Source organism: Drosophila subobscura, chromosome A, assembly GCF_008121235.1.
Source record: "Drosophila subobscura isolate 14011-0131.10 chromosome A, UCBerk_Dsub_1.0, whole genome shotgun sequence".
Lineage (NCBI taxonomy): Eukaryota > Metazoa > Arthropoda > Insecta > Diptera > Drosophilidae > Drosophila > Drosophila subobscura.
The window spans coordinates 9,573,711-9,600,209 of NC_048530.1; the positions used below are offsets into that span (position 1 = coordinate 9,573,711).

The 26,499-nt window shown below is 48.2% G+C and overlaps 5 protein-coding genes across 9 annotated transcripts; 2 read left to right on the forward strand and 3 right to left on the reverse strand.

Moving 5' to 3' along the window:
* The first annotated feature begins 262 nt into the window (after positions 1–262).
* Positions 263–1,684, forward strand: LOC117894509 (something about silencing protein 10). Its single transcript, XM_034801622.1, has one exon. It carries the CDS (start codon positions 349–351, stop codon positions 1,651–1,653), a length of 1,305 nt encoding a protein of 434 aa, XP_034657513.1. The 5' UTR covers positions 263–348; the 3' UTR covers positions 1,654–1,684.
* A 79-nt stretch (positions 1,685–1,763) lies between these two features.
* Positions 1,764–4,771, reverse strand: LOC117894498 (RNA-binding protein 4F). The gene is made up of 7 exons (XM_034801610.1): positions 4,618–4,771; positions 4,335–4,552; positions 4,091–4,266; positions 3,115–4,014; positions 2,607–3,044; positions 2,293–2,537; positions 1,764–2,224 (listed from the first exon to the last, which is right to left on the reverse strand). Exons 1-7 carry the CDS (start codon positions 4,639–4,641, stop codon positions 1,949–1,951), a joined length of 2,277 nt encoding a protein of 758 aa, XP_034657501.1. The 5' UTR covers positions 4,642–4,771; the 3' UTR covers positions 1,764–1,948.
* A 246-nt stretch (positions 4,772–5,017) lies between these two features.
* On the forward strand, positions 5,018–13,369 carry LOC117903151 (acid phosphatase type 7). Of its 4 annotated transcripts, XM_034815008.1 has the most exons (5): positions 5,045–5,406; positions 8,801–8,964; positions 9,029–9,372; positions 11,251–11,812; positions 13,064–13,369. In XM_034815008.1, exons 1-5 carry the CDS (start codon positions 5,262–5,264, stop codon positions 13,202–13,204), a joined length of 1,356 nt encoding a protein of 451 aa, XP_034670899.1. In that variant the 5' UTR covers positions 5,045–5,261; the 3' UTR covers positions 13,205–13,369. The 4 variants fall into 4 exon arrangements, with proteins under 4 accessions (XP_034670883.1, XP_034670906.1, XP_034670899.1 ...); XM_034814992.1 differs by lacking the exons at positions 8,801–8,964; positions 9,029–9,372; positions 11,251–11,812; positions 13,064–13,369 and adding exons at positions 6,183–6,373; positions 6,457–6,803; positions 6,884–8,540 and having other exon boundaries at positions 5,018–5,406; XM_034815015.1 differs by lacking the exons at positions 11,251–11,812; positions 13,064–13,369 and adding an exon at positions 9,449–10,432 and having other exon boundaries at positions 5,034–5,406.
* LOC117903178 (glycine-rich cell wall structural protein 1.8) lies at positions 13,326–14,525 on the reverse strand. Of its 2 annotated transcripts, none has more exons than XM_034815035.1 (3): positions 14,411–14,525; positions 13,985–14,336; positions 13,326–13,881 (listed from the first exon to the last, which is right to left on the reverse strand). In XM_034815035.1, the coding sequence occupies exons 1-3, from the start codon at positions 14,420–14,422 to the stop codon at positions 13,454–13,456; spliced, it is 792 nt and encodes a 263-aa protein (XP_034670926.1). In that variant the 5' UTR covers positions 14,423–14,525; the 3' UTR covers positions 13,326–13,453. The 2 variants fall into 2 exon arrangements, with proteins under 2 accessions (XP_034670926.1, XP_034670918.1); XM_034815027.1 differs by having other exon boundaries at positions 13,979–14,336.
* Positions 14,526–19,391: 4,866 nt separating this feature from the next.
* On the reverse strand, positions 19,392–26,180 carry LOC117903824 (AF4/FMR2 family member lilli). The gene is made up of 7 exons (XM_034816273.1): positions 25,878–26,180; positions 25,310–25,404; positions 24,462–25,229; positions 24,160–24,381; positions 22,707–24,070; positions 22,506–22,634; positions 19,392–22,365 (listed from the first exon to the last, which is right to left on the reverse strand). Exons 1-7 carry the CDS (start codon positions 25,889–25,891, stop codon positions 21,406–21,408), a joined length of 3,552 nt encoding a protein of 1,183 aa, XP_034672164.1. The 5' UTR covers positions 25,892–26,180; the 3' UTR covers positions 19,392–21,405.
* Between the last annotated feature and the right edge of the window lie 319 nt (positions 26,181–26,499).

Consider the following 26,499-nt stretch of genomic DNA (forward strand, 5'->3'; position numbering starts at 1 on the left):
AATTCTAGTGAGTAAATCGATTACTACTCAACTATCGGTAATCTCATATTTATATTACATTTTACAATATTTGGATTTTGTACTGTAATGTTTATTTTCTTTCTTGCATTTCATTTCATTCTTTCAGTGCAGAGCATATATTCATTCGAATGCTTTGTCAACCGAGACAATGCAGTGGTCGCTGCAGCAGTCTGGCAGCGCCAATTTGTAGCGATGTATCTGCACTGCAACGATGAATTTTATACCTTTGAAAAATATCGCTATCGACAGCAGCTCTGAGTTTGTTTACAGCGCACGTGCTGTGGCCGGAATTGTTAATTGTTATTAAATTAAAATAATAAAATAAGAATGGACAGCGAAGCAGATGATTATGAGCTGACCGGCTCCGAGCAGGAGTATGATGAGGACGAGCGCGAGATCCTGGAAGACTTGCGTAAACAGCGTAACAAGCGCAAGCAAGACGCATCGGCACCACAGGAGATTCTGGCATTCAGCGATGACGATGAGGACGAAGATGACAATGTGGCTGACCTGATGCGCGACAGCGACATCGAAGGTGCCGACGATGACGATGGCCACCTGCCAAACACCATGGACTGGGGCAGCAAGCGCAGCACCTACTACAACACAGACTTTGTGGACCCCGACTACAGCAGCTACAATGCCCAGGAAGAGGAGGAAGCCAAGGCCGAGGAGGAGGAGGCCAAGAAGATTCAGCTGCGCCTGGCCAAGCGCTTCAGCGAGGCTGACTTCCAGCTAGACGATGTGCCCGCTGCCAGCAGTGACGATGAGGCTGATGGCGATGTCGCCAAATCTCAGGGCATCAAGGTGACCGCCGATCTGACGGGTCTCACGGAGCGTGAGCGCCTGCAACTGCTGCAGAAGGACTCGCCCGAGTTCCTAGGCCTCACCCAGGACTTCCAGCTGCATCTGGGCGAGGTCCAGCAGCTGATTACGCCCGTGCTGAATTACGTGCGCAACCATCAGGTGCCCATGGTGCCGGCCCTGCAGTTCGCCAGTCTCTACCACAACGTCCTGTCCACCTACTGCTCAAACGTCTCTTACTATCTGCTGCTCAAGGCCAGACGCATCAATGTTAAGCTGCATCCCGTGGTCAAGCGCCTCGTGCAGCTGAAGCAGTTGCGTGAGCAGCTGACGCCACGCTATGAAACGTTCATTAAGCCCCAGCTGGAGGCGCTGCTCGAACGTATCCAGGATGGCGATGCCTTCACAGTCCTCGATGTGGCTCAGCGCAAGGCCAAGCTGCAGATCCTCAACAGATTCGAGCAGAGCAACGCCAAAGAGAACGGCACAGCGACAGCTGAAGTTGCCACTGATGGCAGCAGCGATGACGAGGATGATGAGGCACAGCTAGCGCCTGACCAGGACGAGGCTGAGGAGGAGGACGACGACCCTGAAGCTGAGGCAGTGCGCCGCGGCATCACGTATCAAATGGCCAAGAACAAGGGCCTTACGCCACACCGAAAGAAGGAGCTGCGCAATCCCCGCGTGAAGCACCGCGGCAAATACCGCAAGGCCCTCATCCGCCGCAAGGGCGCCGTTCGTGCTGTACGCAAAGAGACGCAACGCTATGGCGGCGAAATGTCCGGCATTAAGGCCACAGTAACCAAGAGCGTTAAATTCCGTACATAAATAAAGGAAAAAAATGCAATATTTTCTTCTGCATACATTTTTTGTACATTTATTCCTTTGTTTTTGTATATACTGCGGCACTGGGTGGGAACAACATTTCAACTTGTTCGTTCGGTACGTACGCATGGCGTATTCTTGGGTCGCGTGGCTCTGCTGGGTTGGGGGTTCCCTTCCCTTCTTTAACAATTATTTAAAAAAAGAAGAAAAAAAATTAAATCGTCTGTTGAGGAGAACAAATTAAAATTAAAAACTATCTCTAATATACATGTCTAAATAAATTCTAGATGCATTTTCTTTAGCCAAGTAATTTACGAAAATCTTCGTTTGACTTGGGCTTCTCCGACGGTGTCTCTGGTGTTATTGAGGAGTCTGGCTGTGTGCCTGCACTCTGGCCATCGTCTGTCTTGGTGGCCGCATCTGTCTCATTATCAAGTGCCAGCACCTTGCGACGCTTGCTGGCCACCATCTCACGGCGCACAACGCTCGGTATTAGCGATGTGGCAGCCGTACGACGTTTGGCTGCCGAGACAATCGACGTCTTTGGTGGTGGATCAGAAATGGCAACAGACAGCTGGCAGCGGAAAACAACAGCAATGATAAGCGCTCTCTGCATTCGTTAGTGTTTCATTTACAACTTACCACAGATCCGTTTAGATTATGGCCATTCAATTGCTCAACAGCCTTCTGGGCCGATTCGGCCTGCTCGTATTCGATGTACGCAATGTTTTTGCGTGTTTTGTACATCCGACTAATGGGAGGTAGCTTTTTTTCCACAAGCCGCACATCCTTCAACGTGCCACAGGTGCCAAAGAGTTCGGTGAGCGTCTCAGTTGTAACAGTTGGCATAATATTCTTGACAAACACTTTGGTTTTTTCGAGTTCAGCTGCAATCAAAAGGAGAATCTTTGTTTGCATACCAAATTTCGTATATTTTTTGGCTCTTAAGTACTCACTTGAATACTTGAGACCTCCTGGGGGTGGTGCTGCTGCGGCTGCTGCTTCTTTGGCACGTGGTGCAGCTGGTGCTGCCTTGGCACGTGGTGCTCCTGCTGCTGCTGCCTTGGAACGCGGTGCTGCTGTGGCTGCTTGAGCTCGCAGCGGTGGCTGCGATGTTCTCATGGGTTTTCTCCCTCTTTGCTGCTCACGGCTGAATTGATGCCAGTGGGGCTCTGCGGGCAGCTTTATCTCCTGGCATGTCGTGATGGACTTGTAGTCGCCGTGGCAACGCTCATAGCGACGATATTGTTCGAGAACAAACTGACCATCCTTCAGGACAGGCCGACTAAGGGCCTGGTTTAAAATCTCGCGACAACGAGCGCCGCCATTGAATTCGGACTCCATTTGGGCCCAAGTCATCCAAAGGTAGCCGCTTCGCTGGCTATCCTCGTAAGCTGCAACCAAAAAACGAATATTTAACAACTAATTCGATCCGATGGCAACAGAGGAACAACAAACACTTACACATGATGTACTCCCAGACTTTGTATCCCTGTTCTGGGTTCAAAAATTTGGAATACTCCACTTGGGCATAGAGCTGGAGCACCTCGTAGCTGTTGTCGGCCTTCTCGCCATACAAATCGGAGAGTGTGTTCCACGCCGCATCGAATTTTTGGCGCACCTCGGTGCACTGATCCATGTCCGATAGGTCGCAGTTGCGTACCCTGTACGCCAAGTAGTCCAAATGCAGCTCCACCGTTTCTATTGCGTTGATTTCCAGACGGGGGAGGATGCCCTCCAGCACGTTATCCACCTCCTGCACGGTGTAGCCTTCGGTCTCCATCAAATAAATGAGCTTGTGGTTGACCAGCCGACTGGTTGTGCTCATCGCAGCACGCTTGGCCAGTTCCAGGGGGCTGCTTATCTGATAGCCGCCTGTCGGGCGCTCTACACTCTTGCTGGTGTAGTTGATGTAGTCGAGCCAGACCCTTTCGACTCTCCGGAAATTCGAGACGGTTATTTCAAATATTGTGCAGCCCAAGGCATCGCGAATCTCGTCCGGGTAGTCCATATTGTTGATTTCCTCCAGTTGCATAATGTGCACCGGGGAGAAGCTCTCCAAGCTCTCACGATCATAATTTACGAGGGGGCTCAACTTCTTCTTGTACTGATCCAATAGCTCAGCCAACTCTGCGCACTTGGCATCATCCAAGTCCCAGTTAATGCAGCGAGTCTCCATCGCCGCTTTGAGAGCTTCGGCATTTTTGTCAGCATCCGGTGCAGAGACCAAGAGCTCTCGCAATTTCTCTATGAAGTCAGGATTCTCCAAGGAGTACTTGGACATCAGCGACGACCACAGTGAGATGTTTTCAATGTTCTTCTGGGCACACAAATAGTTGCAGATCATATTGGCCAAATCAACATCTAGCAGGTGGACAGGATATAAATTAGGTGTGCAAACAGCGGCTGTGCTGCTGTGCTGTGCTTTGAGTTTGCTTACCGTAGTAGGAATTCAAGGCTTCGATACAGGCCTCTTCGAATGCAATGTGCTCCTCGCGAGACTGGGTAACCAGGAGGCGAACGCGCAATTCTTTGCGCCATAGCTCTGGTGGCATAGTGGCAATCTTTTTGTACTGCACAGCAGCCTGCACAATCATATCGTAGTCATTCAGAATGCTGCAGATAAAACAACAACATTACAGGGGGAATTGTGGCCAGGTCGTGCAAGTAGTGTTTGCGCTTACAAGGCAATTTCGCTCATCCGCATCACTTGGCGGTGCGTCAGCTTACTATATTTTGAAAAATTGTCAAACTCTGACTTCAACTCCTGCTCCTGTTTTTCCTTCACCAGCGATTCGGAGTCGGAGCCGCTCGAGCTCATAGAATCGCTATCGGATTCGTCGGAATCCGAGCTTATTTCAATGGGGGCAACGTTGCTGAGCGAATCGCCGGCATTTTGAGCCTGCACAAAAGTTGTTCATGTTAACTTCACAGGCTCCTTCAAGCAACAACTAAAAGTGCACTCACCTCTTCAGCTGCGTCACTATCCATGTTGATCAAATTGTTTTCTTTAATGGTAGTCTTATTTGCAGACTTGACGAAACATAAAAAATGTTTTTTACGCGCGAACTGTAATTCTTAATAATTTTGTTGAGAAAGAAATAAATCTGCTTTTGGTGTGCCCAGATGTTAAAATTCCAGTCTTGCCATAGTCTTGGGACAATCTTTCTAATCGATACTTTTGACGCAAATATCGGCTACCCTAAAATGCGAAATTTCCGCGAGCTAATAAAGTATTTATAGCTACTTTATTTCAATAAATCAATCTTTTAAAATTTATATATGTACCGAAAGACATTATTGGAGATTTATCAATCTATACTTTCGATAAGTCAACAACCGAAAAATATTGATGTATGTTTGTACGAACGTTCACACTGCTCCCGCTCTGCCACTTGCCTATATATTTCCTCGCACGAATTAGATTGTTTTTATTCCCGTAAACGTACGCGCCGTCACGTTGCTGTGGCCATAGCAACAACACAACAAGCACAAACAAAAAAAACAACGAAGGCATATAAGAACGACGCAGTTGTGATTTGGCAATGTTATTGCTCCAGTAAAGTGCAACAATAAGCGGAAAAACCTGAAACGAAAACAACAATAACAGAATGGAGCCTTTGCATCAACTGCTGATGCTGTCATCGCTGCTCCTGGTGGCCGGCATTTGCTTTATGCCCCAAGTGCTGGCGGCTGAGCAGGACAAGGTTCAGATTGTCCACTACCAGCCGGAGCAAGTGCATCTGGCCTTTGGCGGTGAGTCTTTTGCATTACATAAATTGCCTTTTTATGTTCGTGTGAGAATGAATGTGTGTTGTGTGTTGTGTGCATGCCTTGCATGATGTGTCCAAATGACTGTACTATCCCATCCCAGTACTAAATTGCAAGCAAATCAAATCGCGCACTGATCCCCTCCACTCCCAAGGGCGATGGGAACGTGCCAGTTGTTGCAGCTCCAAATGGAGCAAAGCCTGACTGCACTCGGGTGAACAAGCGGAACTGTTGCCTAATTATAATTATCAGTTGTCCAGTGCTCTGTGACTCTATCATAAATCTCTCTCAAAAAACAGTTAGCTTTAAGTACAGCTTACGCACACACATTTTTTGGATGGGGCCGGGGGAGAAAATCTATTATCGAATGATTTGCAGCTGTTATGGCTATAGATAGCTCAAGTAAACATATTGGGAAAATAAATACAATTTCCAATTATAGAACTGGGTCTTGAGACGTGTGTGAGAGTGGCGAGGGGGCGGCAAAGCCGCAGCGATAAGGGCGTAATCCGAGCAGCATATGTGTGCTAGTTTCTAAGGCAGAGAATGCGATAAGAAAACAAAAGAGCTGCGGAACAAAGCAAACAAAAGCAATATAAATTAATCAGCAAATGACATTTGATCTTGAATGCCTCTGATGCACTTTTTGAACGGTACTTCCCTTTCCCACCCTCTTTTTGGCCAACAACGAAATTGCTCAAGTTTTGTTTCTCTTTTCTGCATTCCATTCCCACATTCCCACATGGCTTGAACCTCGCCAGAGCGCACCGCCAGCGAGATGGTTGTCACCTGGTCAACGCGCAGCCTGCCGCCGGACACGGCCAGCATTGTCGAGTACGGACTGATAGTGGCCGGACAGTCAACCTCCTACAGGCTCAATCAGCGTGCCCAAGGCACGGCCACCAAGTTCGTGGATGGCGGCCGCAAGCACTCAACACAGTTTATCCATAGGGTAGGCGCCTAGCGGGCAGCGTCCGATCGCGAGACAAAACAGACACTCATCCAGCCCGCTCTCATTGCCTCCCTCCCACTTAGGTGACGCTTAGCCAGCTAGAGGCGAACTCCTCGTATGCCTACCACTGCGGCAGTGGCCTGGGCTGGTCGGCCGTTTATCAGTTTCGCACGGTGCCCGCCGCCGACGCGGACTGGTCGCCCTCGCTGGCCATCTACGGGGACATGGGCAACGAGAATGCCCAGTCGCTGGCCCGCCTGCAGCAGGAGACGCAGCAGGGCATGTATGATGCCATCATTCATGTGGGTGACTTTGCTTACGACATGAACACGAAGGAGGCGCGCGTCGGGGATGAGTTCATGCGACAGATCGAGACAGTGGCCGCCTACCTGCCCTACATGGTGGTGCCGGGCAACCACGAAGAGAAGTTGTGAGTAGTCGAGTTGGTTGAGGAGCAGTCCAGGTCCAGGTACAGGACAGGTGTGCTAATACCGTGTGCTTTCCGTGCAGCAATTTCTCCAATTATCGGGCCCGATTCAGCATGCCGGGTGGGACGGAGAACATGTTCTACAGCTTTGATCTGGGGCCCGTGCACTTCATCGGCATCTCGACGGAGGTCTACTACTTTATGAATTATGGCGTCAAGACTTTGGTCTTTCAGTACGAATGGCTGAGGAGGGACCTGGAGCAGGCCAATCTGCCAGAGAATCGCGCGAAGCGTCCGTGGATCATCATCTACGGCCATCGGCCCATGTACTGCAGCAACGAAAACGACAACGACTGCACCCACTCGGAGACCCTCACCAGGGTCGGCTGGCCCTTCGTTCACATGTTCGGACTGGAGCCGCTCCTGTACGAGTTTGGCGTGGATGTGGCCATCTGGGCCCACGAGCATTCGTACGAGCGACTGTGGCCCATTTACGATTACGAGGTGCGCAACGGAACTCTCCAGGACTCGCCTTACGAGAATCCCGGCGCACCGGTCCACATTGTGACGGGCTCGGCCGGCTGCAATGAGGGACGTGAGCCGTTCAAGGGCAAAATACCCGAGTGGAGTGCCTTCCACAGCCAGGACTATGGCTATACGCGCCTCAAGGCCCACAATCGCACTCACCTGCACTTTGAGCAGGTCTCCGATGATCAGAACGGAGCCATCATAGACCAAGTCTGGCTAATCAAATCGCATCACGGCAGCTATCAGAATCAGAATCGGAACTAGAACTGAAGCGCAGGCCAAACCAACGAGCTGAACGAGTCTCCGGTAAACAACCGAAGAACCTATGGCACCACAGTAGGAACTGTAGGATAACTGGCAGTATTAGTAGCGCACATTTACACAACCACACAAATTAGGAACAAGCTTTACCTGGCGGCATAACATTCCCCCCCAAATCGAGCCCAGAACAAACAAAAAACTGTATTTTAATTAGACAATTGCAATTGTACTACATGGAAACTACTTATGCAAGTGCATTTAATGTTAATATCTTATGCTAGAAATTTATATTTTAAGAGTCCCCGCCCCCATACTCGCATGGAGATCGGAACAGAACGTGGAGCAGGGAGTTTACATTGAGTTTATCTTTATTTCTGTGTATTTGTTGCGGCTGTAGCTCGCTTGTCCGTCTGATCTGCGTAGCATTTATGTACGCTTGATGTCCAAATTCATGTCTACTTATATATTATCGTAGAGAACAGCATTGTGCAGGTTTCCCTTTTTAGCGTGTCTGTAGTTGGCTTTCATTTGAGTCTATATTATCTTTTGGCGATTTTGTTACTCGTTTCCAAGTATTTTTACACCATAAATAGGCCAAAATGGTGTAGAGAATTCTTACAAAACGTTTGATATACATTTTCTTGGTAAGTTGCGAAAAATTGACTTAAGATGTTACAAATCAATCGCTAAAAATCTTATAGAATCTTTGCATCTTATAGAAGATTTTTCTATTGAATTAATGGAACTTCTCGCTGTTAAAATCGAAGCAAAAGACTGACTTGCCTTTTAGAGATTGCAGTGAAAGAGTAGAGTCCCTAGCCCTCACCCACTCTGTTCCATCGATGCCTAATGGCGCTGGCCGGGGCTCAACTTAATGGTCGGATCTCTACGACCTGTTGGCTTGTTGTATCTCTGTGTACCTATCGTCTCATTAAACTGCTTTTATCAACCCAAACCAAAAGAAAAAGGTGAATTTACTTGCAAGGGCAATCTCTCTTTCGGTTATCAATATCTCTATCTCTATCCCTTTCTAGCGCTTGTCTCTCTGAGCGTGGTGAATAAGTTATTAGCCTAGCAAATTCACCTTGATTTGTCGCCCTTGGGGTTAGAGGCTGTGGTGGGGTCTGTACGTGCGTGCGTGCGTGTGTGCGAGTGTGTTTGTGAGCTTCAAAGTTAATCTCGGTTTGTCGTGTGCTCCTCCGCTCCTGCAGAAAGCGTGCTCGAAATGGTCGTCACATGGAACACGCGCGACAACACCAACGAATCGATCTGCGAGTTCGGCATCGAGGGACTACAGCAACTGGCAAAGTCGCCGCATGGACCCACAGCCTTTGTGGATGGCGGAGCCAAGAAGGCCACACAGTACATCCATCGCGTGAGTATCCAGCAACCATCCTCCATCCCCCGCTGCGGCCCACTAACCCGGTGACTAAATTCAGGTGACGCTGACGAAATTGGAGCCGAACAGCACGTATCGGTACCATTGTGGCAGCCAGCTGGGCTGGTCGGCCACCTACTGGTTCCGCACGCAGTTCAGCCACAGCGACTGGTCACCCTCGCTGGCCATCTACGGGGACATGGGTGTGGTGAATGCCGCCTCGCTGCCGGCCCTGCAGCGGGAGACGCAGCGTGGCCTGTACGACGCCGTCATCCACGTGGGCGACTTTGCCTACGACATGTGCAACGAGAACGGGGAGGTGGGCGATGAGTTTATGCGCCAGGTGGAGACAGTGGCCGCCTATGTCCCATACATGGTCTGTGTGGGCAATCACGAGGAGAAGTAGTAAGTGTGGATCAGTGTGCAGATCGAATCAGAGTGCAGATTAATCTCCATCCCACATCCTACATCATTGCCACAGCAACTTCTCGCACTACACCAATCGGTTCAGCATGCCGGGCGGATCGGAGAACATGTTCTACAGCTTCAACATGGGACCGGTGCACTTTATTGGCTTCAGCACGGAATTCTACTACTTCACACAGTACGGCCTCGGGCAGATTGTGATGCAGTACGACTGGCTGGAGCGGGATCTGATCGAGGCAAATCGGCCGGAGAATCGCCAGAAGCGTCCCTGGATCATTACCTTTGGACATCGTCCGATGTACTGCAGCAATGCCAACAGCGATGACTGCACCAATCACGAGACTGTCGTGCGGAAGGGTCTGCCCTTTCTAGACATGTTCGGCCTGGAGCCGCTCTTCTACAAGTACGGCGTGGACGTGGAGCTGTGGGCCCATGAGCACTGCTACGAACGGATGTGGCCCATGTACAACTATACGGTGTACAATGGCTCGATGGCCGAGCCGTATGTGAATCCTGGTGCGCCCATTCACATCATTTCGGGTGCTGCTGGCAACCATGAGGGCCGTGAACCCTTTCTCGAACGCATGCCACCCTGGAGCGCCTTCCACAGCCAGGACTTTGGCTATCTGCGCCTGCAGGCGCACAATCGCAGCCACCTGTACTTCGAACAGGTCTCCGATGACAAGAAGGGCGAGGTCATCGACCACTTTTGGGTGGTCAAGGACAAGCACGGCGCTTACGGGTCCCATCTGTGATCTCTAATGTCTGATGCCTGATGCCTGATCTCTGCTATTAGCTGGAAACTTTGTGATAATCTCCCCGAAAATCTTGACAAAAGATGTATTCAAGGTTTCCCCCTGTAGTGGTTTTATTTTTTATTGTATTTTTGTATATACCACAAAAGTATCCTGTACGAGTCCCGCATAAGTGGATTTTTATAACGAATCACGTTCCATATCTGTAATTATCTGTATTTGTAGCTGTATCTTTAACTGTATACCTGTATCTGTGTCGCCTATCATCGCTATCATGTATGCAATCTCTCTCTTCTTTATGCGACATGCGAATAAAACCAAAACTAAATCAATTAAAACTAAACTCGAAATGGGTAAAGCCGGCAGAATGTTTGAATGGTTGATGGACAGCTGCAGGGGATCGTGCAGAATGTACTCACTCTATAGATAAAGTTACCAAAGCCACTGCATAGTCGCTCCCTTTCATGTCTTTCTTAAATTTGATGCCAAGCTTAAACCACAAACAATCCATTTCCATTGCAGACAGCCTGAGGGACATTACGGTGACCTGGTCGACGCGCGGCTCTCCCAATGCCTCGCTGGTGAGCTACGCGCGGAGCTATGCCAAGGACAAGCTGACTGTGGTGCGTGGCAGCTGGCAGCGGTTCGTTGATGGCGGACGCAAGGCTCGCCAGCAGTACGTGCACAATGTGGTGCTCAGGGACCTGGAGCCGGACACACGATATGAGTACAGCTGCGGCAGTGAGCTGGGCTGGTCGCCGGTGTTTAGCTTTAAGACGCCACCGGCGGGCGAGAACTGGTCACCCTCGCTGGCCATTTTCGGGGACATGGGCAACGAGAATGCCCAGTCGCTGGGTCGGCTGCAGCAGGACACGGAACGGGGCATGTATGATGCCATCATTCATGTGGGTGACTTTGCCTACGACATGGACACGAACAATGCGGCCGTGGGCGATGCCTTTATGCGTCAGATCGAAACGGTTGCCGCCTACGTGCCCTACATGGTCTGTCCGGGCAATCACGAGGAGAAGTAGTGAGTGGACATCACACAAACCAACTGCTGACGTGGCACACCCCATCCTAATCCCTCATTATCTTTCAGCAACTTTTCGAACTATCGTGCGCGCTTCAACATGCCCGGAGAGACGGACAGCCTGTGGTACAGCTTCGATCTGGGGCCCGTGCACTTTGTCTCCTTCTCGACGGAGGTCTACTACTTCCTCAACTACGGCGTCAAGCTGCTGACGAAGCAGTTCGAGTGGCTGGAACGCGACCTGGCTGAGGCCAATCGGCCGGAGAATCGCGCCAAGCGTCCATGGATCATTACTTACGGCCACCGTCCGATGTACTGCAGCGACGAAAAGGAATACGACTGCGATGGCAAACTGGAGACGTACATCCGACAGGGTCTGCCTCTAATCAAGTGGTTCGGCCTCGAAGATCTCTTCTACAAGCACGGCGTCGACGTTGAGATCTTCGCCCACGAGCACTTTTACACGCGCCTGTGGCCCATCTACGACTTCAAGGTCTACAATGGCAGTGCCCAGCAGCCGTACACGAATTCCAAGGCCCCCATACAGATCATTACAGGCTCGGCCGGCTGCAATGAGCAACGTGAACCGTTCTCCAAGGATCTGCCCGCATGGAATGCCTTTCACAGCAACGTACGTTACACATCTAGTTGATCATGGATCGATGGGCATGAAAAGCAAGAAAGCTGGGAAGATAAAAGCACATTCCGAAGGGGATTTAATTGGTCGATAAAAGCACATACGAAGGGTTTTTAGTGGGTAGACAAAATTGCATACCAAAGGGGATTTAGATGGTAGATAAAAGCACACCCCAAAGGGATAAATTTGTTAGATAAATGCACATCTCAAGGGGATTAGATGGAAGATAAAAGCACATTCCAAGAGGACTTAGTTGGGAGATAAAAGCACATAAACAAGGAGATTTCAATGATGGATAAAAGCACATACCAAAGGGGTATTAATTGGGAGATAAAAGCACATAAACAAAGGGATTTCAATGATGGATAAATGCACATACCAAAGGGGTATTAATTGGGAGATAGATGCACATACGAAGGGGTATTTAATGGGTTGACAAAAGTGCATACCAAAGGGGATTTAGATGGTAGATAAAAGCACACCCCAAAGGGATAAATTTGTTAGATAAATGCACATCTCAAGGGGATTAGATGGAAGATAAAAGCACATTCCAAGAGGACTTAGTTGGGAGATAAAAGCACATAACGAAGGGTATTTCAATGATGGATAAATGCACATACCAAAGGGGTATTAATTGGGAGATAAACCATATACGAAGGGGTTTTAGTGGGTAGACAAAAGTGCATACCAAAGGGGATTTAGATGGTAGATAAAAGCACACCCCAAAGGTATAAATATGGTAGATAAAAGCACATCTCAAGGGGATTAGATGGAAGATAAAAGCACATTCCAAGAGGACTTAGTTGGGAGATAAAGGCACATAAACAAGGGGATTTCAATGATGGATAAAAGCACATAGCAAAGGGGTATAAATTGGGAGAAGGGGTATTTAATGGGTGGATATAAGCACATCCGAAGGGGTGTTTAGGGGGTAAATAAAAGCACATACCAAAGGGGATTTAGTTGGGCAGTCCTTGGGCAGATTCTTTGAATTTGTATAGACCAAAAGTATGTCTCTAGTATGTCTTTTGAGTTTTCCGCAAAAGAGCAGCCACCCAATTTCTTGTCTTTCCGTGATTATATCTCCGACATAAAAATGGTATTTCTAATGCTTAAATATCAAGTGATTTGTATGCAATTCAATCAAGTCTTTAAGCTGATCGTTGCTTGGTTTAGTCTCGATCAATCGTAGAGATTCACTCGTTACTCGTTTACTCGTTGATGCTCTATTTGTTTTTGTTTCAGGACTATGGCTATACCCGTCTGAAGGCGCATAATGGCACCCACCTGCACTTTGAGCAGGTATCCGACGACAAGAACGGCGACATTGTGGACTCCTTCTGGGTGATCAAGGACACTCATGGCTCCTACGGCACCGTCGATTAACTGACTTTAATTACACTCCTTACACCTTGTGCTTGCTCCTTCGATGTAACAGGACTGGCCTGGATTGGTGATTGTTCTCGTGCTGCTACTTATGTTTTTTTTATGCATTTTATTTTTTTAATAGAAATTAAGTTAGAAAAAAAAGTTGAAGAAAAAAAAAAAAAAGTAAATTCCACTAAGCTTAGATGTTAAACGTTGGGCGTTGGGCGAGGATGAGCGGATGGATGTCGAGTGCCGGGAGGGACCAGCCTAATAGACAGTGCCCGAGATGCCCGCTCCGTAGTTGTAGCCGGAGCCTATGGGCGGCACTCCACCGGCCAGTGCGCCCAGGCCGCCACCCACGACGCTGTTGCCGTAGTTGCTCGTGTAGTAGCTGGAGGGATAGCCGCCGGCTCCGAATCGTGTGTTGTAGTAGGGATAACCAGTGCCGGTGCCAATGCCGCTGCCCAGGCCGCGTCCATTGTAGTACGATGACAGCGCATAGGGATTTGAGTTGTAGGAGCCGTAGCCGCCGACGCCGACGCCGCCCAGACCGGAGCCGTAGCCGCCCAGGCTGGAGCCGTAGCCGCCCAGGCTGGAGCCGTAGCCGCCCAGGCTGGAGCCGTAGCCGCCCAAAGCCGATCCATAGCCACCCAGGGCAGAGCCGTAGCCTCCATAGCCCGCAACAGCAGAGCCATCTGTGAGGAGGAACAAAAAGAGAAATGTTAATCACTCCGGCAAAGGACGAGCTGAAGCTCGAGCAAAGGGAGCAAGGAGACTCCATGTGGCGCTCACCCTCACCTAGGCCTCCAAGCGACCGGGAGCTGTACGGATTGTAGTAGCTGTCGACGCCCAGTCCGGCGCCAGCGCCCAAGCCCACACCGCTGCCATAGCCGGCCGCTCCATAGGCGCCGCCATAGCCAGCTCCCAGGGGGCTGCCGTAGCCTCCACCACCATAGCCAGAATAGCCGCCGTATCCACCGTAACCACCAACATAGCGCTTCTCCTGCTTCTTCTCCTGCAGCGGGGCATAGTTGCTGGCCGCGCTCACCTGATCCTGATCGGCCAGAGGGGCATCCACAGCCGGCTCTAGCGCCGCCGTGTCCTCGGCCCAGACCGAGCTCAGCGTCAAGCTGGCAGCTACCAGAACGAACTGCAAAATCAATCACAAGCGGAGAGGTTCATTAGATCCCATAGGTAAGGTAATCCTAGTGATTCCTGGCTTACAAAGCACTTCATGTTGGGGACGCCTGTGGGGGTGTTTGGTCACTGCTGGAACTGTCTTGGCTGGAACTCTGGCTACTGCGCACGCGCCACTTGACACTTGTCTAATGATCCGACTGCCGCCCCAGCACTCGGTTTTATACCCAACGGAATGGGCCATAAGCTCTCGCTCTCGCTCTCTCTCTACCTCTGCGTCTCTCTCTCTGTTGCCAGTTGAAGTTTTGGTGGAGTGTTGAGAGAGTTCTGTAATGTTGGAGCTGATCGAACTCTCTTGCTCGGTGGAATGACACGAGCCAAGCGAATGTCTTTCCTGTGAATGAGGATGTTGTTCTAGGAACATGTTAATTCGGATAGGGATTTAGTGGATCTGCAACACCCCTAGATGGTTGTATATGCATAGAATATCAAATGAGCCTTCTTGGAATACATTTTATCCAGTATTCGTGGATGTTCAAGAACTTCATTGGTTTATTCTGCTTTTCTGCTGCAAACACTCTTACAAATCCCAAAATATCCATTGACACAGAGTCTCCGTATTCCTTACTCATAGATTTATCCCATCCTAGAAGCAATACTAAGGTAAGCTACGGGTCGACTTCTCAGTACTCCCATGGACCCCCTCGCAACAATTGATCTACATATGATTGACTCTGTGTGTTGCGGCGAGGAGGGCCGCGTTGCACCATCATTATCAATATTCCCACGATCTGGGTATCAATTATAGCCCCCCCCACCCGCACTTCAAACGGCAAGCGGCCACAACAATGATGACAAATGCTAATTGAATCATTAACTTGACCCTGGGCCAACTAATTGCCCAACATAAAACACACACAAAATGCTCGTAGTCGTGGCAGAAACAGCAAAACAAAACCAAAAATCAAACCGCAACAAAATGAATCAGGCCAAAAACAACCGAACGTAGTACGAGTGCCTAGCCGATCATCATCTACCCGTACATATCTAGATCTAGATCTAGATCTAGTGCAGTGCAGTTCCCTCCGATTCAGCGATTTAGTTGGATAAAATGTGGGGGGACAAGTGCTCGTACCTTTGTACGTGACACATTGAGAGTGGATTCAAATCGCACTTGGGGCTGGATTGGGTCTGGATTCGGGGTAGGGGATTTTCACTTTTCAGGTCTTTGTTTAGCCAGACTTAAATCTCGGGTCTCTAGTCATCGGAGTACTGCAAAACTACTTGCCAGAAAAGAGAAACCCAAACCAAGCGGATCTGCGGCAACAAAGGAGTTAATTGTTAACAACTATGCGAGGGCAGTTAGAGGCCTGCCCAGGGGGTAAGTGTCTCCCCCCTCAATTTGGGGGTCTCCGAGGGTGACTCATTTTGGAAATGTAACGGTCTGGAATCATAAAAATATATTGAAATGGAGATGGGCATGGACAGAGAACAAGTGGATGGCTGCAAATACACTTGTGAAGATGTTTACATCGTGTTGGATACAGTTGAAAGACGCCGAAAGCTTTCAGCATGTAGACGAAAGAATGCCTAAATTGGATCTAAATGGATTCAACTCCTAACTATAATTCTTCTTAATCCTTCAAAGACTATAAAATAGCAGTTCCCCAGGCATTGGTCGCCATCCACAGTTGACTTTTGCGCGTCACCAAAGATTATCCCCGGAGAGCATTACATAAAGCGTTTCCAAAAGAGTAACTTTGATTCTACCCGATAATAGAATAATCTCTCCCCCACTTTAGTTATAGATACAGATACAGATACGTGTATCAATGGCGATAGTCATCATCCATAGATACATGTCAGAGTCAGAGTTGTGGCTGTCGATCTCGATGTGGCTGGGGCTGGGGCTGGGGCTGGGCTTGTCGCCGTCAGTGTCGCTGCCTCTCCCCGTACATGAGTGGAGCAACATTGTTCTTCATGGCGGGCATGTGAAAAGTGTTAACCAAGTAACTGGGAGCCCCGACTCTCAGGCGATGACTCCACTTGGCCATGGCTATATGTGTACATGGGCCTGAGAGTTTTTGGCCCCAACTCTGCGACAGCGACAGCGACTGCGACGGCGACTGCCACTGAGACAATGATTCTTTAATGCCGAGGCCTAAAACCTTATTAGCCACCAGAGCCAAGGCATCAGTTCACAGAGCACAGGCGGCGTATACGCAATGCTCATGGATATGGAGGAGTCTAGCATCGAGCTGGAAAACCTGAGGGGGCGTTAACATATTTCGATGTTCTAATTTACAAAACCAAATCACGCTCAACAGCAACAGTAACAGCCACAGCCACAGCCACAGCAATGTTGCATCATTGCACGCCCCCCAATTATATTTACAAATAGATTTAATTATAATTGAACAACACAGAAAGTGCTCGCCAGACGAGAGGAGAACCGCAGGCAGGCAGGCCAAATGAAGCAGAAAATTATGATGATGATCATGGGGCGTGGGTTTGAGCTTGGGTTTGAGCTTGGGTTTGGGTTTTGTGGGAGGTGCAGGTACTCGCACTTGTACAACAAAATCTCGCGTCTCATGGGGGAACAATGACAACGGCAACGACCAGCAAAACAAAACAAAACAAAACAAAATGAAATGAAACCATGGCCTTTTCCGTTGAACTTGCACTTTGCATAATTGCATATCTACTGGCAAGACCATTGGCCAAGACCAAGAATACTTCACACGATTATCCATGTGCATCGTGCGAACCCCTGCAATGGCACAAGACCAAGTCCAAGCCCAGGCCTTACTAAAGATCCCTCACACACATGATGACCCTGGCATTAGAAGCCGGCAGAATGTGATGGAAAAGGAGAGTGCTCAAATATGAAGATGACAATGTAGAGAGGATGTCTGGAGGTTGCCTAAAAGATGGAGAGAAAAGACATCGGAAGGACACACTGAATGCAAAGGCAGGGTACATGATGTGCCGGAGATGGTCGATTTGTTGACTACATCAGAGAGCGGAAGAAACGATCTTTATGATGGTTGTGATCCTCTTGCAGGTAATAAATGAATCAACGCCGCATTGGATGTGACACGACTGTGAGTCACTCAATTTGTTGCCTAATGATGAGCTCCCATCCCAATCCATTCGTTAGGCAAGATGCCGATAGAGAGCAAAAACAATGAATAATTTAAGCCAGGCTGGTGGGTCATAAATTGTGGGTCGGACAATGACTGGGTCGCACTTGGGACACTCACACAGCAGGTAAGATCCATTGTTCACCACCCGCCCGAAAATGAAAAGAGTTTTGCATTTGATTTGATTGCTGTAAAAAATATACGTACACACAAATATATATATATGGGACACTGACTGTCGCTTCCGCTATATATACATATGTATGCATTCGTGTATATATCAATTTTATTAAGTCTTCTTCAAAAGTTCTTTTGCCCAGAATCAGGTTCCGGCTTCGGGGCTTCCCTCACGATAGAGCCGGGCTACGGCCAATCGCCCTGCCCCATCTCTCTTCTAACTATTTAGTGTGTGATTTGTTTGTCTCTCTTTAGATCTTTTCACTTCATTGATTCATTGTTTGTTTTTAGTTTCGTTTCGTTTTTCTTTTTCTTTTCTATCTTTTTTTTGTACGTTTCTTTGCATTTTTTTCTCTTTTTTTCTTGTTCAATTTGTACAGAGGTTTGTGCTGAAAGAAAATTAATTTACGGTTTCATATATTCGATATTAATCCTTTGAGTAAAATTAATCTAAATAATGCTGCTGCTGCTGCTGCTCACGCTCTCGCTCTCGCTCTCCCTGTCGTTCTCGTTCTCGCTCCATATCCTTGCGTTCCCGGTTCAGCGCTGCTGCAGGTGCCGGTGTGTTGTTGTTGTTGTTGTTGTGGTTTTTGTAGTTGCTGGTGGTGGCGTTTGAGTTAGAGCGAGTCGGCATCGGGCGAGCAGAGCGCAGAAGAGAAAAAGATAGCGACAGACTATGTGATGTGTGCGTGAATATGAGAGGGATGGCATGATGAATTTCATTGAGTCGGAAGGGGGTACAGTTGCGCTTTCACTGTCATTCACTGACGTCGATTTTTCTCGATGGAAAGGTGCACCTAGGAATGGTGCTGGGTATTGGGTATGGGATGAGGTTACAACAGTTATAAACACAATTAGATTAACAAACTTTAACAAAAATAAAAAAATCATTTCGCTAAAAGCTAACTAAACAACAAAAATATCTACAGGTGTGTGTGTGTATGTAGTAGTGAGTGTAGATACGAGTATCTTAAAATTATAATAAATATACGATTAGGATCGTGCAGACATCAGGGTGGGGGGAGGTATGTAAAGCACACACACACATGCACACACTCGCTAGAATAGTAGAGAGTAACATCGAGTTGTCTGTCGTTCTTAACTATACAAAATGGTATGCTGCATGATAAGTACATGGATTGAGTGTATGGGTTAGACAGTGAGAGCTCTAATATTATGCAGATGATAGTGTGTGGAGTGTGTGTGTGTATAAAAGGCTCCCTCCCCCCCAAAAATAAAACTTACAAATAAGTAAATACATACGAGTCACACCACACACTTGGACTGGATGTGAAGTGGACATAGAAGTGGACTAGTCCACTACAACTCACTTAGTATCTAGTTTCATGGATGATTTAGATATATAGAAATAGATGGGTACAAAACAATAAGGTTTATCGGATCGTAAAAAGTGGATTGGACGGGTGTTGTCTGGGGGTTGGGAAGTAGACACGAAACATAGTATATTGGGGGATTGTGTGTGTGTGTGTTTGTATCGGTCTAAGGGATAAGATGGTTGAAATGTCATTTATGTATGTAGTAATATAGTAGTAAGTAGTTGTAGTTGTAGTTTTTGCGTAATAATAATAATAATAATATAAAAATAATCACAGACTCGGATTTGCTTGGATTGGATTGGAATCGTTACTTTTGCAATGTTCGTTATGTACTACTTGTATGTATATTCCCACACAACACAACGAGTGTGTGTGGATTCTGTTTTCGGTTTTGTTCAGTTATGTCTTTCTTTTGTTCTTACAAAACTAGAATCACGTGGCGTGGAATAACTTAAAATGTTTTCTATACAATTATGCAGGCTGCATGTTTTTTACGTATGCATTTTATATAATTTGTTTTTTATTAATCCATATATTATATTATATTATATTGTGTAGCATTACGATTATTAGAGCTATATACGTAGATATACATACGTATCTCTGCATACATACATATATACGATACCATTTTCACTTATTTTTGTTGCATGCCCATTTATGTAGATATTCTTGCATTGAATAATCTTTTGCGTGCTCTCTTTGTGTACTATTTTTCTCCTATATGTGGTCACAATTTTAATACAATTTCAACAACAAAAATATGCTCAAGGACAAGAAGTTACAATCGTAAACCGAAGAGCCTGCTCCTCCTGCCAACATTAGGATTCGCTTTGATTAGATTATGTCGTTACTCGGTATTCTGTATTCCGTATATTGTGTATTGTTACAGGCAGGCATATCATATCATATCATATCATATCATGGCATGTATCTTTGCTTTGATCTTTAGTTATCCTTCATCTATTTAGCTCGTTGCTTCAATACATTCTCTGACTCTTTAACATCATTTTAATGGAGCTTATTCTTAAGTTTCGAATAGTATGCTACTCTTTCTTGAATCCTGTCTTAATATACACACAATTTTGTGCCAATTATATCAAAGTTTTCAGCGGTTTCAATATTTATATGTAGATGTGTATGGTGTAGTGTAGTTTGTGTGTGTGTCTGTGTGGTAATAATTTAACAAGAATCGTAAATGGATTTTATGGCTGGTGTTCCTTGGGTTAGTGTCCGCTCTCTCGCTTAAACGGATCCATATAGATCTTTATATATATAAATATTTATGTATGTGTAGCACGATGTAAATTTGTCTATGCGATTATCGAGTGAATATGGAAATGGTGGCGGATGGATGGGCTGTGTAATTGTGTGTTGTCTCATTTAATATTATTCATTTTCGGGTTTTGTTTAGTTTTATGGAATCTAGAGTTAAAGCCCAATACTCCTCCTTGTTATAAGAATTGTCACCTTATTTTCTAATGGGGAAAAACACAATCAAAACAAAATGCAACACAATCGAAAGAAATACAAAATACAAAAATAACACATAACAAATAATGTGTAGATAGATAGATGTCGATAGGTATTAAATTTCATTATCATTTCTCAATAATTAATTCGAAGAGGCGTTAAGAGTCATTACATCTGATTGAAGCCATTCGTTATTTGAGCTTAATTTAGTTTAGAAACGAGACACTCATTCACAACTAAAATTGCATTCATACTATGTATATATCCTTTATGATATATACGATTAGTACATGTACTATATATCTAAGTGTACATATATATAAATTTATTTAATGGTTTTGTTTGCATGCCAATGCCACTTAATTTATATATGTCTGTCTTGTGGTTGTTTGGGTTTGGGTTTGGGGTCCATGGTTATGTTTCTTCTGTTTCTGTTTTCTGATGTTGTTCAGGTCAAGCTTAAAGCATATCCCATTCACTTAATTCTATATTTAAATACAATTGTTGTTTGTTGTTGTTGTTGTTGTTAAGAAAACGAAGCACGTTTTAGTCATAGTTATACGAACTTTACACTTAAAATCTAATTCAATATCTCTATATCTATGTAAATAGATACAATTTATGTTTTGTATTGTTATATATTATATGTATATATATGTATAAGCTTGCCGTATACGCGCACAATAGGGCTTAGGCTCACTCTTACTAATAACAGATCTACGGATCAACAATTTGAAGTGTTGCAACTTTAGAGCTTACAAATCTAATGCCATTCCGTCAATGCCAAGCTGCAACATTGATCGGCCAGAATAGAATTTAAATATAAAAAAAATTATACAATTTATCTGTTACACTTTGCAATTTAAAGCTTAATTCTATTTTTGCTGCCTCAATCCTTTTTCTTTATCTTAATCTTTATCTTCTTCCCCTTCTCCTTCTCTTTCTAGAATCCTCAATCGTGCTTGAGTACAATGCGGGCCGGCCCTCGGCCACGCTGCTTGTGTCCGCCCCCACCGCCGCTTCCTCCAGAGGATGCTGCCTTCCGCTTCTCCAGACGCTCAAAGATGCCTCCTGAGTTGCTGCCTCCGGCGTTGCTCCCTTTCCTCTGCAGTATGTGGTCATCCCCACGCTGTCGCCTATCCCGCTGCCTGCCATGAGAAGACTGCTGCTGATCTCCACCTACACCGCCGCTCCCATTGCTGGTGGGCTTCAGCACCACACGCCTATTTGAGGAGCCAAAGCTGCCCGTTGACGACGAGTTGCCACCTCGGGAGGCTTTCTGAGTGCGCTTCACCACCAACATATCGGGCGTGGCCGAACGCTTGCTGCTTGCCCTCTGCTGATGCTGATGTTGATGCTGACTCTGATGCTGGGGCGGTGGTGGCGAGGGTGTGGCCAATAGACGATCCTCCTCGTCCAGCATCAGTTCGTCATCATCGTAGTCAAGCTCAACCTCATCGTCGCTGGGCGTGCCCAGACGCAGCGTATCGCGTGGCTTGCAAGTGGTAGGTGGAGTTGCACCACCACCACCACCACCACCACCACCGCCAGTACCAGCTCCGCCAGAACTCGATCTTGCTAGGGCGGCGGCCGCTGCTGATCCGTGCTGCGGTTTTGGGGTGGGCGCCAGATGCTCGGTTATACTCCGTTTAGCTTCCGGCGCTATCTTGGCCGCCGTCACTTGCTTGCGAGCGGGCGCCGTCGATGATGTTTGCTGTTGTCTGCTGCTGCGCCCACCGTTGCCGTTGCCATTGCCCCCCGCCTGGTCCAGGTCTTCGCGACGCTTCAGCGAGATAACCTTGCGCTCATGGCTACTAGCTGCCGGACGTTGCTTTTGTGGTGCTGCTAGTCCAGCACCAGTTGCCTCCTTCTCGTCACGGCCTGGCGAAATGTGCTGTTCGGCGCGCTTGTCCTAGAAAGTTATTTGATTTTCTGGTTGGTTCTTTGCGTATCTCTTAGGCTTATCCCTCCCCTCCACGCGGACGTGGCACTCCCCACTATGTGTACAATTTTTGAGGCTCGACTTATGACTAGGATGGTCGGGGCACTTACCTCGTGTAGCTTCTCCTCGGCCGCGCGCCTACGCTTTAGCTCCTTGTCGCGCAATATCTTCTCACGCAGCTGCTTCTGCTTCTCAATCTCCAGGCGATAGATGCGAGTCTCCTCATCCTCCTCGCTGGCCTACAAATTGGTAGAGTGCAAAGGTTAGAGGTTAGAGGAAAGTCAAGTAATTTTCTTTTTACGGACTATTACCTTTCCACTGACTGCGGTGCGACCACCGCCAGTGTCCGAGGGTCGGCCGCGTGGCTCTCCCGAGAAGGGGTTACGATTCACAGAGCCGTTCGAACCGCTGCGACGTCTCTTGCTGGGAACAACAGTGCCTCCGCCTCCGCCGCCGCCGCCACTGCCTCCACCGGCACTGGGTGTTGGTGCACTTCCTGGCGTGGCACCCGCTCCACTGCGATTCTCGTCTCGATCGCGGCTAGCAACGCGTCGGAATCCACGATTCCCGACTGGCCGATTGGCCGTTCCATACCGCTGTTCACGTTCGCGCTCACGTTCCCGATCACGCTCTCGCTCACGCTCTCTCTCCCGCTCTCTCTCCCGCTCCCTTTCTGCACGCTTGGCTGGCGAATAGCTGCGACCACGGGAACGACTGCGGCTACGACTGCGTCGCCGCTCCCCAGCCTGCACCGACGAAGAGGCTGCCCCAGAGCTCGAACTGGAGCCAGCCGGTGGCGGCGAGCGCTCCATTCGCCGCTTCTCAAAGTACTGACGATTCTTATTGATGAACTCCTCCTGCTGGCGCAGCAGCTCCTCGTCGCTGTTGATGGCCGGCATGAAGTGTGTCTCCTTGATGAACTTGTTGGTGGCTGCCTCGACGCCGCCCTTGAAATTCGGATTAATGAGCACCTTGCTGACACGCGGTATGGCCGCTGGACCTCCACCCTGTTGTGCCGGTGGACCGTTCGGTTGTGGCTGCTGCTGTTGAGTAGGATTTGGCGGTTGCTGCTGCTGTTGCTGCTGTGGAGGACGCACCGGCTGAGGCGGCGGCGGCTGCTGCTGAACCTGCTGCTGTTGTTGTGGTGGTGGTCCGCGCATTCCCACCATCCCATTCGGATAGTTGGGCGGCGCACCTGGCATCATGTGTGGCGGCAATGCCTGCAGGGGCGGACGCGGCATGCGTGCTCCGTCCCCCTGCGGCCTCCAGCCATTGTGCGGCCTCATAAACTGTGGCGGATGCTGTGGTGGCGGATGGCCGTGATCCCCATAGCCGCCATAGCCAGATGGCGGCGGGCCAGCATTGCGATACAGTGGCGGACGCATGCCAGTTGGCGGCAGGAGTGGCGGACCTGGTCCCAGCAGCGCCCCATTCCGATAGCCGCCCGGCTGGGGGGCATACGACATCGGTGGCTGCAACAGACCGACGCGCACTTGCTCATGGGGATGCGGCAACAGATGCGGTGGTATTCCTCCGTTTGGATTGTGATTGTGGTGCATCATGTGCGAGGGATTCAGCAGGGGAGAGGCAGGAGCATTATGTTGTTGTTGCTGTTGTTGGTTCGGTGCTTGCTGCTGTTGTGACTGGTTGGGTGGCTGGTTGGGCGGATATTGTCCTGGAATTGGTGCAGGAAACTTGTCAAGTTTTCGCTCTCGCTGGATGGATGGATGGATGAATGGATCAAGGATGTGGCTGAAGTCTTACCCGGCATGCCATATCGTTGCTGTGGAGGCGGCATCCCAGACATCCCCATGCGCTGTTGCTGCTGTTGCATTGTCCCGAACATGGGCGTGGGATTGCGCAGCAGGTGATGACGTGCACCGCCCATACCTCGCATCGGTTTGCCCATTTGATTCTGCTGCTGCTGCTGTTGCTGCTGCTGCTGGCCGTGCATGAATCGTCCACCGCCTCCCACTCGTGACTTGTCTGTGGGTATAGAATGAGATAGATTCCTTTTGTAGACATTCCTGTAGACATTTCCTGGGCGTAATGGGCTGGACACTTACCTGAATGGTTTTGGTGTCGCCGCTGCATTTGCTGATGCTGCTGAAATGGCGACATCGAGTGGGAGTGCTCCTGATGCTGCCTGTGACTGCTTTCGACTCGCTCGCTGCCAGTCTTGTAGTTGGTGCGCTCCTCGCGCTCTTCCTCATCCTCACGCAGGTCGGCCAGCTCCGATGCCGAACTGCCACTGGGCAGACTCTCCTGGGAAGAGGCCAGCAATGAAGCAGGTCCCAGTCCCAGTCCGGTCTCGCTCTCACTGTCAGCCTCGCTCTGCTTGGCTGTGCAATCCGCAGCATCTCTGGCTACTGTCTCTTTGGTGCTGATGCCAGTGGTGTTTGCGATGGCCTTGGCACTGGCCCTGCCACTGCCACTTGCCTGAGTCGGAGGCGTTGCTTCCTTCTTCGACTGTGGCTGCCCTTTTTCTGCGCTTCTCATAGTGGCTGTCACTTCTGTAGCTTTCTCCACAGCCACTGCTGACGGTGGTGTGGTTTCCGCCAAAACCGCTACCACTGTGGCGTCTGTTTGGACTTTTGGGGCAGGTGCCACCACAGTAGTTGGACTTTGAGTCTTTGTGGTAACCACTGTGGAGGATGCTGTCTCCTCATCAGCTGAAGCTGCTACTGCAGTTGGCTCTGATGCTGATGCCTCAACTGAGGCGGCGGACTGCGCCTTCTGCTTGCGCTCATGCTGACGCAGTTGCTCCTGGGCCCATTCCTCGGCCTCGGCGCGCATTTGTTGCTTCACCTCGCTGGTGACATCCTTTTCGAGCTCTGCAAAGATATTCGATTCGCTTGGATTATTTGTCCCCATTACATACAGCCGGACAATGGGACTACCACCCACAACTTACCTTCGTCCGAAAGGAGCAGCTCATCCTCATCGGCTCCGAGCAGGGCCTGATCATCGATGTCGTCGCCCAGTAGTTCGTAGTTAAGCAAATCATCGCTGTAATTTTCAAAATAAATGCAATATGAAAATCATCTTCCATCATCCAGGAGGGACCCCACCACCCCGACATCAACACACATACACACACAAATAATAGAAATGAGAAAAATCCCGTTGAATATTTGGTTACTTTGGCTGAATACAGAAACAAACAAAAAACAAAACCTATTGGTTTTGTTGGGGCGACACGACGGACATGAAATTCCACTCGCTCCTGCACCCACACACGCAGAACTGTACGCACACACAACACTCACACTTGCGAAAACACCATGAATGTGTTATACATAGAGGAACGGAACACCAAGCCCTCCCACCCTCCTTCATCAACCAACCAACCAACCACTCATCACACACGCTAGCCCTGCTAGGCACTTTTCTTTTATGCTGATATATGGTGCATTTGATAATCAATTAATCGACTGGCGGCTCCTCTTCACACTTTGAATTTTCCCCTTCGGGCTACTTACTTAATGTCCGACATTTTGACGGCGGGTGGCCAGGGCCAGGGCAGCTGTTGACACTCGGCGGCGTGTCTGTGTATGCGTGTGTTATTTAGAGAAGTGGAACAACGAATGTCCACCACTTTCTGTGCGACCCGATTATACCATATTGTACATTTTTTCAGTGCATTTTTTATCACTCCATTTAGCCATGCACGCGTGTTTGCAAACACAAAACACTTCCAAGAAAATGTATTCTTTTTTTTCACAGGCAAAAATGTCAATTTTTAGAGGGATGCAGTCCGGGCTCGGTGTGACCGCGGATTTTTCGATAATATATGCCGGCTGACCCGCGGAAATATACCAAACTATATCATCTTATACGCAAAAACACCGTGGTCGTTGATTTTATTTTATCCGATTGATTCATCAATATTCTAGAAGATTAGCTTATTTTTGGAACTGACTTTATTGTATTATTTGTGAAAAACATTAACGCGCTAGAGGAGTTTGGTATATTCAGTATATATGCAGAGTGGGCATCGAAACGGCCAGGTCTGGCCACCCTTTATTCATATTCAAAACGTCGTTTTTAGCTAGTGTTTGATTTTTGTTGAGCTTGAAATCTTATTCTGAATAGCCATAATGT

Coding starts and splice junctions, on each gene's coding strand:
- LOC117903824 (XM_034816273.1), bottom strand. Junction 22,635..22,706: donor GCACCGCAGTCAGTGGAAAG/GTAATAGTCCGT, acceptor ACCAATTTGTAG/GCCAGCGAGGAGGATGAGGA. Junction 22,366..22,505: donor CCGAGGAGAAGCTACACGAG/GTAAGTGCCCCG, acceptor ATAACTTTCTAG/GACAAGCGCGCCGAACAGCA.
- LOC117894509 (XM_034801622.1), top strand. CDS start 349: ATGGACAGCGAAGCAGATGATTATGAGCTGACCGGCTCCGAGCAGGAG.
- LOC117903151 (XM_034814992.1), top strand. CDS start 5,262: ATGGAGCCTTTGCATCAACTGCTGATGCTGTCATCGCTGCTCCTGGTG. Junction 6,374..6,456: donor CAACACAGTTTATCCATAGG/GTAGGCGCCTAG, acceptor CCTCCCACTTAG/GTGACGCTTAGCCAGCTAGA. Junction 6,804..6,883: donor GGCAACCACGAAGAGAAGTT/GTGAGTAGTCGA, acceptor CTTTCCGTGCAG/CAATTTCTCCAATTATCGGG.
- LOC117894498 (XM_034801610.1), bottom strand. CDS start 4,641: ATGGATAGTGACGCAGCTGAAGAG. Junction 4,015..4,090: donor AGCCTTGAATTCCTACTACG/GTAAGCAAACTC, acceptor TCCACCTGCTAG/ATGTTGATTTGGCCAATATG. Junction 3,045..3,114: donor AGTCTGGGAGTACATCATGT/GTAAGTGTTTGT, acceptor TTTTGGTTGCAG/CTTACGAGGATAGCCAGCGA.
- LOC117903178 (XM_034815027.1), bottom strand. Junction 13,882..13,978: donor GCTTGGAGGCCTAGGTGAGG/GTGAGCGCCACA, acceptor TCCTCCTCACAG/ATGGCTCTGCTGTTGCGGGC.